The 11,069-nt window shown below is 38.7% G+C and overlaps 1 protein-coding gene across 1 annotated transcript; it reads right to left on the bottom strand.

Annotated features, from left to right (window-relative positions):
• On the bottom strand, positions 1-875 carry LOC132794364 (transmembrane emp24 domain-containing protein 1). Its single transcript, XM_060804774.1, has one exon. The coding sequence runs from the start codon at positions 796-798 to the stop codon at positions 109-111; it is 690 nt and encodes a 229-aa protein (XP_060660757.1). The 5' UTR covers positions 799-875; the 3' UTR covers positions 1-108.
• Positions 876-11,069: the final 10,194 nt, after the last annotated feature.

Here is an 11,069-nt window from a genome sequence, read left to right as displayed (position 1 = left end):
TTATCAGTCTTGAAAGAAGCCGCGAGATTTCTTGATTGCCTATTAAATTCTCAATGAGAAACATTCAATGTACTAATTTATATTCTTTATTATCCCATTAAGACACATTTAAATCTTTTTCCAAAACTTGTAGAATCTGCCGTCAGTATTGAAGATGCTGCGCAGCATAAACACCTGCAGCATACCAACAATAATCATGGCTATAAACTGAGCAGCAGACCAATTATTGACCAATGTGAAATTCGATTCGGCCACTTTACGATCCTTGGCCTCCAAAGTGCGTATGTAATCCTGACTCTGACGCGAACGCATCAAGTTCACCGTAATCTTAGTCACATAGTCATCAATGTGCGAATATGTTCGATCGAATTGATAGTCAGTGTTCATCTCTTTGATGGTCTTTTGGCGCTCCAGTTCTTCATGATTGGCGGCCAATATCTCCAGGTTGAATACGACAATCTTCTGATTAAACGAACTGATGGTATTGTCAAAGCACAACTTGTAAATGCCCGTCTCATTGGCCACCAGTTGATATTTGCCCTGGCCTTGTTTGTGATCCGTGATGAGGAGACGACGCAATGGATCCATTAGATTGCAATTGATGTGCGCTTCGCCTTGTCCGCCATAGATCACCTGATACTCAAGCATAATGTGCTCTGTGGCAGCCACAGCTTGATGATAGCATTCCATGCGACCCGCCTCCGCAAATATGGTTAAACGATGTCGCGATATTTCTGCCTGGCCACCCGCTGCCATCAGCATCAATAGCAATAGCAGCATTCCAACGATTTGGAGCATTTTGTTTGTTCAAAATTGTAAAGGGAAATCGTTTCAGTGATTGTCAATTCACACACAGATCCCCTAAGCAGTGCCTATTACATACATATGTATCCATATATCTATCTATCTACATATGTACGACAGCAATCGAGCGGCACACTTGATAGCCGCACAGTGGCTGCTGTCAGTTTGCGAGCCATACATTAAATACCATAAAGTTGCAGCAACCCTGTTTGCAACACTGTCTGCTTGCAACGCTGCTTCCAACTAAAAGCAACTGCATCAAAAGGAATATGAATTGAGGTCGATGTGTAAATATTTGTCAACGGTAATGGAAATTTATGCTGCCGCGACTGCCACCGCTGCCGCTGCTGCTGTTGCTGCTGTTGCTGCTGCCACCGCGTCTGTGGCAGCCGCATGTCTCGTGTGAGTGGGCGTGGCACGCAAAGCCAACCAGGCAACCAGGCAAACGGGTGTAAGCTTTCATTTTTTAAAACTGTTGGCGACGCTGCCTGCAGTTTAGTCACAAAAAATGCATACAACGGAGTAAGCACAGTGGTTAAAGCTCGAGCAAATTACTATAGAGAAAATTTTATAAATTTTATTTACGTTAAGAAAATTTTACCATAAATTTCTACAATTTTTCCTATTACTTTTGTCTCAACTGTCCACAAGGTGCTTCAAAAGTTTCAAAAAGTACTAAAATATACCTATTTTGGTATATGGATATAGTACTGCATTTAAAATATACCATAGAGTCCAAAATATACCAGATTGTGAATCAAAGTAACTTAGAACCAAATTAAGTAGGCAGTCTTTTCCATATGAAACTATATCTTAAATTATTTCAAAATTTTTTTAGCTAATCGCGACAAAATGTTCCGAAATCCTAAATACTGTAGTTCTTAATGTATGAATACTGCTTCAAAATCACTAAAGAAATTAGAATAGAAAATTTTAAAAGAAAATTAAGAAGAAAGAATTTTGTGTTAAACTTCTTTTAACCTGTTATTAATTTCAATAATTTTGCCATAAGTTAAGCTCAACTGTGCGCAGCGGGTACAAAAGGGAGTTGCCCAAAGAAACTTTACAAATAGACGCGTACATGCAAACACACACCTCTACACCTGCACCTCACACCCACTGACACACACACACACACACACACACACATACGCAGACGTATGCACTCGCATACATTTTTATGAGCACGTGTGCAGTGGTTTTTCCTGCTCCTTTTTTATAGTTTTGATTTTTTTTTCGTTTGTTGGCTGCGCATAAAAATTGCAACCGCAGCGCTGCACTTCAGTTGGGTTATTTACTTAAAAAAAGAAAACAAAAAAATAATGATAAAAAAAAGAGCGTTGCCCCTTCGCCCGCTAGAAAAAAAAGGGCACAAACTTGCCTTCGGCTGAAATACGCAGTCGATGCATGAAAGCTGCAAATAACAACAACAGGAAGAGGAACAGAGGGACTGTGAGGGGAGGAAATGAGAAAAAAAGTGTTTGTTGGGTTCTAGGTGGCAACTCGGTTGGCAGTTTTGCAGGTGGCAAGTTGATGTGGGGCACGCAAAGGGGCAAGCAAGCTGCTGCTGCTGCTCCTGCAACAGGAGGGCGCCAAGTTTGCCACATGCCACGCAATGTTCTAGGTGTAGACACCACCTATGCATCTGTGTGTGTGTGTGTGTGTGTGTTACTTTAGTTGATTGTTTGCCTGCGGCACGACAGGTGCAAGAACAGCAACAGCAGCGGAGCGACGTTTCCCGTCTCCGGGGGAGGATAGAACGGGGCTGAGGTCTGTCAGCAAGCCAGCCAATTTATTCTTATGAAATTATGAAAATTGATTGCTGAGCTGCAAATGATTTTATTGAGAGATTATCACCCGGAAATGTATATATAATATATATTATGTAGAGAGGCAGAGAGTGTGTCGCCTGTAATCGAGTTTGGGAAACGGTGGAGCGAAGCAGCGGCAGAGAAAGTGATTGCGACAGGTTTGAGCGAAGTTTGAAGAGCAATCAGTACATATTTTCGTGAAGGTGAAGATTAAAGCTGACTAGGCGAGTGAAGAAAAGAAGGAGAAAATAATTCGCAATGTCTAATATTATTTATGCGACTTCGATAAAGTACATAAAGTAAAAGTAAAACACTAAAACACAAAATATTCCAAATAAATATTCAGAAAAATATTAAAATATACCAAGGTCTATTTCAAAATATTCGGAATTATACTAAAATATACGAAAAAATACAAAAATATGCCAGAGGATATATTTGGTTGAGCTTAACAAATTTACAAACTATTAATTGTTGTCATTTTTTTTTTAAGCACTAATAAATAGTTAAAATTTCTTTTATCGTATTATCACCACAATTATATGTAAAGACAGCATTTAAATGTCTTCAAGGTGACCCCAATAAAACACAAAAGTAGTTAAAAAAATGGAGCCGTGTATTATCATGCGTTTGTGAAATTTCCTTTTCATAACTCAAGGTTTCCTTAGTCCTTGCCACTAAACTAGCCCTTTTGACCACGCCCACGGAGTAATGCAGCTGGCGGTGATAATTAACAACTGCATCAGGTTCACATTGTTTACTCAGCGGCAGAAACGACGCAGTGTTAATTACTCCCCGGAGGAAGAGAGAAACACAACGAGAGCATGAGAGAGAGAGAGTGGGAATTGTGATGCCGTGGACGTTGCCAGCTTTTGTTGGCGTGTCTGTGTCAGTTGGCGATCTGGGCTCTGCTTTGCCGTGTTGCAACAGCGGTAGCGGCAAATGCTGCAGGTTCCTGGGCATGTTCGTGGCATGCTGACATAGTGGCTCACTTAGCTGCGAGCTGGAGACAACGAAAATGACAAGCGACCCAGGCGCGTGAAAGTTGCAAATTAAAGCGCCACCTGTGGACAGTTGGGCCCCCTTGTGTATATACGGGTGTACCAGTGTGTGTGTGTGTAAGAGTGTTTACCAGAGTGATAATAACAAAATGGCGCTTGACGCTGCCGGCAATTATGGCTGCCATCGAGAGGTTGTCACGCCCCGCCACTCGAAGGCAATGACAAAAAAGGAAGGCAATGATGAAAAAAAAACCAAAACAAAAAAAAGATATTTTCTTGGGCATTTAACGCCCAACAAGCATTTCACGGCAGTTACTCGTAAGTGGCATTTTAAAGCTGGCAATGGGCGATCGTTTATCACAGCCCGGCACCCAGCACATCGCAAGGACAACGACAAGGCAGACTACAACAAGGCTGTAGTCCTTGGTAGTCGCAACGATGCTGCTCGTTGTTAATTTCATTACCAGGCGGACGCACTGCAAATGCTGCACAATCGTAAAAATACATTTAATTGCAGTCAGGCAGCAAATGAAATGCGTGCAAACTGGCCAAAGTCATGGACACAACACAAGAGGATAAGAGAGGAGGGGGGTTCAAAGGAGGCAGGTGCACGCAAACCATTAAAAGGCAGTGTCCATTTTAACGATCAAATTATTGCTGCAATATTATAGGGAAGAAGATGAACCAACAACGTACAAGACAGAGAGAAAGAGAGAGAGAGAGAGGGAAAGAAAAGTCAGTCAGTATGTTGCTTGCACAGTTTCCCATTTTCCAGTTCCCTGTTGCCAGTTGCTGAGGTCGACCCAGAGACCGATAATGCGACATCCGCGGCGGGTGGTCAGCTTGTGTGTCCTGGCTGTATCCTGCTGCTCGAAGCCCGTTTGATGCATTAATATGGCGCCAGCTGTCGTCGCATTTACTCAGCGCTCCAGCGTAATGAGCAAGAAACGCAGCAACGTCCAAGCTGCTTTTAAAGTACAAGTAAATCTGCCTTAAACAGCATTCGCGGTTTGAGCGAAAATACGGCTTTACGGCTCAAGCATTTATTGTAATAACAATAAACGAATTCTTTTCATAGCCACAGCAAGCGAAACCATTATCAATCAATATAAAAGTCTGAGGCGGATCTTAAAATATTTACAAATATTTATTAAATTTCAATAGCTTGTTTGTAAATTAAGCTTCATAACTTTATAATTCACTGAATGTGCACAGTTCATGGAACGATTATACTGAAGTACAAAGGAGCTCGCAAAGGTTCTTATTTGCCATGAATATCTGCATGTTGAATGCAGTGAATGAAACACGTTCAGATTGTTGGCAAAAAGATGCCAAGTCTGTGGCTTTCTATATGCAGCTTGCGGCTTTTCATTTTCATTCAGATATGGCTTGCTCTTTATGGTAGAGTGCTTTGAGTCGTGACTGGCTTATGATATTAATCTTGCAAAGACAGAAAAGTAAGCAGAAAAGTGACTTGCCGAGTCACTTACAAAGCTGTCGATTTAGAAAAAGTGAGGAATTTTTGTAGAAAATAAGAACCGATTTTGTAAATGCTGACAAATTTTAACTTCTACTTATTAAGTTCAATTAAAATTGACAGCAGATACAAATACATTACTATACATTCAATTTCTAATTTCGAATTTTATAATAGGACATTTTTCGTGTAGAAAAATTCTCTTTTTTACAATTCAATGCAATGAAAACTGAAACTAAATTACACTTATAATATTATTAATAAAGTTCAATCATACTTTTATAACTCTACCTCAACCTCTGCAATCTAATTTCAAATATTACGTATACGTAATACACACTCCGTACTAAGAAATATTTATTTCTACCTATTTAGTTCGATTGAAATTCTAGACAGATTACGCACACATTACTATTTGTCTAGTTTAATCATTCATTTATTTCTGTACCTCAAATTCCACGCTCTAATTTCAAATATTACGTATACGTACTAAACCTCTACTCGTAAGACATTTTCGTGGTGACAAATTATATTCTTCAATTCAAATTAAATGCGAAATTCACACACATTAAATCATCATACATTTATTTCTCTTGCTCTCTAATTTTGAATATTACGTATACGTAATTTTCTATTTATTGAAACTAAACGCAGATTACACATACATTACTATTCATTTGGTTTAATCATACATTTATTTCTCTACCTTATAGTCTTCTCTCTAATTTCAAATATTACGTATACGTAATGAACGCCCAGTCGTAAGACAATTTCCGTGCTGATGCAATCGGCGTAGCAGCTTTGTGCCAAACGCTACTCATAATTTAGCTGTTACTAGCTTGAAAGGTTGCCACAATCCAGCTGAAATGTGTAATCAGCTTAGCGATGTGTCAAACATTGCATGCGGCAAGGGATTATTTCTGCTTGTGTCATAGTTCATATGGTCAAAGTGAGTTTAGAGGGAGTTCATGTGTGTTGAAAACTGATATGCTAAAGAGGTACTTGTTGTTGTTGTTGTTGTTGTCGATGTTGGTTAGCCCTATTTCAAATAAGCCACTATTTTGAGTGAGGACACAGGATACCAATCAAAATAATTTTGATATGTGGTTAACCGAAAACTTCTTGGCAAATGTCTTAAGCTCACTCACTGCCTAGAATTTAATGTCTGTCGTATGTTGGTTACCTTTTCTGCACCTGGCACGACAAATATTGCTCAAGTTATTTTGTTGACCTAAGAGAAAAGACATTATCATCATTACGAATGCAAGTTGTGTGTGTGTTTCGTACCCAAAACCGAAACCCTGTTTAATTATGTATGACAACTGGCATATAGAGACATACGACTACTGTTGGGGTAATTCGCACAAACTTTAACACTCATGCGTTTCCGTTAGGCAGCGCCCTTCGCCCTTCTCTTGGGCAACATTTTCTTTTATTTTCGGTAGCATCTTAATTGCAAAATGGCACACAATGCCAGGACGCTGGACAGTGTGAACTGTGGCGGACAGGTTTCACAAGACAGCCAACAGCTGCTTTTGCTTGCTCGCCTCGTCTTCGGTCGCTATTGCGAAGCCATTAAGGCTGGTCAGGCACTCCCTTTCTCCCCCAACTCCTCCTCCTCCTTGTAGTGGACAGAGTGGGGCAACAATCAAGCGAACAAATTGGGTTACTGCTCAACTGTCTGGTTAATGGCTACAATGACACAATTAATTGCATGTCGGCTGGCCAGCTGGCTCTCAAGTCAGTTTCTCCCTTTCGTACTCTCTTTACCCTCTTTTAGAGGGAGGTTGTGGCTGCTCTGGATGCCAACTTGAATTAATTTTTTGTACAAAAATTTAATATGCTTAATATATATTAGTAATTAGAAATGCCCAGATATTGCCACCAGCAGTCGATAAATTTTAACTCAAATACAATGAATTTGGCTTAATGGAAATATGAAATTTTGTCAAGGAGCTTATACATATAATGATGACTAATTAGTTGAATTTATTGAGCATAAATAACTGTAGTTTGAAATTTAATTGAATTTGTTCAATGAAACGTCTTTGCATTCAAATGTGCTGAATATATTATTGGCTTTAAAGTTAAGGATTGGCAAAATTTTGTTTATTGAACTATCAATGCTACTTTAATAAATATGATAGTTAAATTTGAAAATTGTTTGAGATGGTGAATTATAACATAACATTATAGTTGAACTGTTAATTTTCTTTGAATAAAGAATTTAAATGATTTTCTTATTGTGATGCTATGTGAACTATTCTATTAAATTTACACATGGCAAATATTTCTAGAATTGAAATTGAACTTTAAATTGTTATGTTAATAAATTAACATTATAAATATTTTCTCAATAGGTGGTTTTTAATTGTAGTACTATTGCTAGCTGAGGCAGTTGAATGGCGTCCGAATGTCCTGTCCAGCTTGGTTCTGGGTCAAAAGCATATTTCGTTGCATTGTATGAGCGTTTCTGTATTGGCCATGACCATTACAATGGTTAAAGCCAGATGATGCAGAGCGTAACGCTTTAAACTACAAAAAGCTTTTTGCTATCGTTCTGTTTCTCTCTGTCTTCCTCTCTCTTTTCCCACATTCACATTGTCGTTTGGAACTTTGACTTTAGCGCAAAAGGGAACTCATAACAATGAAACTTTTGCACACTTTACAATTATGCCAGTGTGTGAGTGTGTGTGTGTGATTGTGTGTGCATAGCTATTGGTATTTCACACTCACACTCACACACGCACACACATGCTCGCACATACTCGTATAGACCTGCAGGTTTTTTGCAAATTAACCCACATTTGCCGGTACTTTCTTCAGTTTGCCGGTTCACTGCTCTATGTAAAAGTGAAAATTTTTCATTTGCCCTAATGGAAAATGCGTTGCACATTTTCTTTGCAGAAACTTTTCATGTAAAGGTCTCCACGTTTATCGTTTTGCCAGCACTTTTTTGCTTCACAAATTGCCAAAGTTTTGTTTAGTTTTCATTGTGCTTTAATGAGATTTGCCATCTACGCCATTTCAAACTATCAATGGGAATTTTATGCTGCTGACAAGGTTCTTCGATAGAGGCTTTCACGCCACATAAGCATTTGCTTATAAATTAAGAAATGACAAATTGTTGGAAAAATTCTTAAGAGTCATGTTGTGTATGCCAAAGTGCAGGAAAGATTGTTTGAAGCTAGACAAGTGACGTATTTATTATCTTTAAGCAAAGTGCATTTCGTTGTTAGCCAATTTAATATTCGCATAAATTGTCGTATGCAAATTCACAATTTTTTTCTTTGTAGTATTTCTTGTGCATGCAAAATGCATCAAAGTCACATTACCTGCTGTTGGCCATATTTTAACATTAATATGCGAACTGCACTGGTTCATGCAATTTGCATGTGGCCAGGCCAAAAAATTGGCCCACTTCGTGAAGCGCCATGGCCAAAGCCAACGACGCTTTCGTCAATGATGTGGAGGGAAAGCGGAGGAGTAGTGAGGTTTGTTGGGCTCATTAAAATACTACCGTGCAAAAGAGTGGAAAACAAAAGCCGAGGCAGCGACGCCTTCACTTCCGCTTCCGCTTCATGCGTCGACGCTGCGTTAATGGTCCGGCTTATATACAATATACATACTATACACGTCGAGAGCCCGAAAATGGTTAGAGGCGTGGCCAAGTGGAGTGGTTGCTAATGCTGGCGTCGAAGGCAAACGCTACTTACAAATTGTGCAGCCACAACAACAAACTATGCAAAAAAAAAACAAAAAAAATTAGCTCCAACAACAACAACTTGCTGACCACAAGCAAAGCCAGTTCAGCGAAGCGGACGACTGAGCGCGCTAAGCAAATTACAATAGCAATAAAAAATTCGCGGCCATTGTGTGTGTGCGAAAAATAAACGAAGAAAATTGCGTTGAAAAAAAGCGACAGAGCTGAAGTGAAGCGAAGGGAGCGATAATGACAGAGAAATGCTTTGTCGCACTTATTAAAAATGTCTGCGAAAGTTGAAACTACTAAAATTTGTGTTCAATTTAATATAATTGGCTTTAATTAAAAGTTGTAGCAAAGTTTGTATCGCATGCATAATTTTGGTCTTCGTTGACTTTAAGAAATCTTAATAATGTGAAAAGAAAGTTGATTGAGAGTTTAAATTCGATGCTTCCATGTAGTAATTTGATACAGCTCCAACATCTAGTTATTTTTGCATAGAGAGCTTCGATATGATTTATGCAGAATTTAAAAGAGTCTAACGATTGTATTACCTTTAACATTTATGTGGGTATAAAGGAAAAAAAACATTACTGGTTTATTATATGTATGCCACATATAACATAAACTACTCCTTTGATTATTAAACAACATTATTTTAAATATAGTTTGCTTTAATTAAAAGTTGTAGACATGCTTCTTAAGGTTTGCATTATTCTTGCTCTTTTAATAGTTTTAATTTTAATAAATTTTAATGATGTAATGTTGTCATTCCATGGTAAGTAATTTAACAATTCATTTAAAAATGGAATAATTATGCATTTCTATTAATATTTTCATAAATAACTCAACTCGATATTAAATGTATCTATTAAACTTTAAAATAACCTATCAACTCACTTAATTATTATTACATTAAATATTTTTACTTTGAATTTTTTTAAAAATATTTTCATAGAGCACAATACGATAGCTATTAAATTTAAACAAACTTCTCACTGCATTTCCCATAGTGTAACTATCGCAAATAATGCCCTGGCTTAAAGTCACCCATGCTGACAATCTCAGCGTTCGCTTGCAAATCCAAGCAAGCTGTTGACAAAGTACGTATACGCAGCGTTGTGTCTTTGGTGCGCCTAATGAAACGTGTTGCCAAAGCCAAATTGTGCAGCATACTTACAAGGCAGCTCGGGCTTTTTATGTCACTTCGGCAGCTGGGGAGCTATTTAGCGCACATTTAAGCCAAACACCCGGGACACCGAGTCACAGACAGCTCGCTACATCGTTTTGCCTCCCACGCTAAAAGGACAATGTCGAAGTCGAACTAAGATGGCAGTGTGGCAACGACGACAACGACAGCTACAACGGCAACAAGGAAACGAGGATGTAGCCCAGTGACAATAATTTAATTTAATGTGTTTGCATGCAACGATGGCAGCGACAAAAGGCAGCAAAACGATGCGACGAGCGAGGAGATGGAAGGGCAGTGCACAAGCTGGCATCGAAAACTCGCGTCGTCGCGCACAAAGATAACTCACAATTTGTGGCCGTTGCGTGCGCGTTGCTTCGCATCTTGCATCTTGCAATGCAACCGACGCCAGAAATTTATGGCGCTTCCGTACGCCGTTCGCTGGTCGCCACGCAAAGGGCGCGATACTCGGGGGGAATTTATGTTGAAATTATTAGTGTAAACATTTTGTATTTAATTAATATGGTGCAACCAGAGCGGGTAGCAACAACACACACAGAGAGAAAGAGAGAGAGCAAGCGTCCGGCAACGGTGTTGACAATGCAGCCCACAAAAGTATGCAATGAAATTTTTCTGTTGCGATAGTCAATTTTTTATAGTTTACTTTGCTTTCGGGTTGCCCGCGTAATGCGATAATAATGATGTGTGTTATTTATGGCCTCGGCAGCAGAACAAATGCAATGACTGAGAAAAGCTGTGCTAAATTATGAATGGCGATGCAATTGGAGAACAATGCAAGAACATGTATTGCACAAAAGCTCACAATAAATTGTGCGAATAAAAGTATTACAAATAAAACAAATCGTAACTAGCGAAGTTATAAAATAAATTTTACTCTGCACTCTATGAAAACCTTCAATATTTATTAATCAAAGTCGCACCTTAAAAAAAATAAATAATAATAATAAAAATTTATTTACTGTAAAACGTACTGTTTAATAGAGGGTAGAGTGTTGAATTATCAGAGGGCGCTCTGTAAGGCTGCATACAAAGAGAGACTTTGATTTTCATATTGTTGTATGAA

This window comes from Drosophila nasuta, chromosome 2L (assembly GCF_023558535.2).
Source record: "Drosophila nasuta strain 15112-1781.00 chromosome 2L, ASM2355853v1, whole genome shotgun sequence".
In the NCBI taxonomy this organism is placed as follows: domain Eukaryota; kingdom Metazoa; phylum Arthropoda; class Insecta; order Diptera; family Drosophilidae; genus Drosophila; species Drosophila nasuta.
The sequence above is the reverse complement of the archived record's forward strand: the minus strand, read 5'-3'. Positions and strand labels throughout refer to the sequence as shown.

Coding starts and splice junctions, on each gene's coding strand:
- LOC132794364 (XM_060804774.1), bottom strand. CDS start 798: ATGCTCCAAATCGTTGGAATGCTGCTATTGCTATTGATGCTGATGGCA.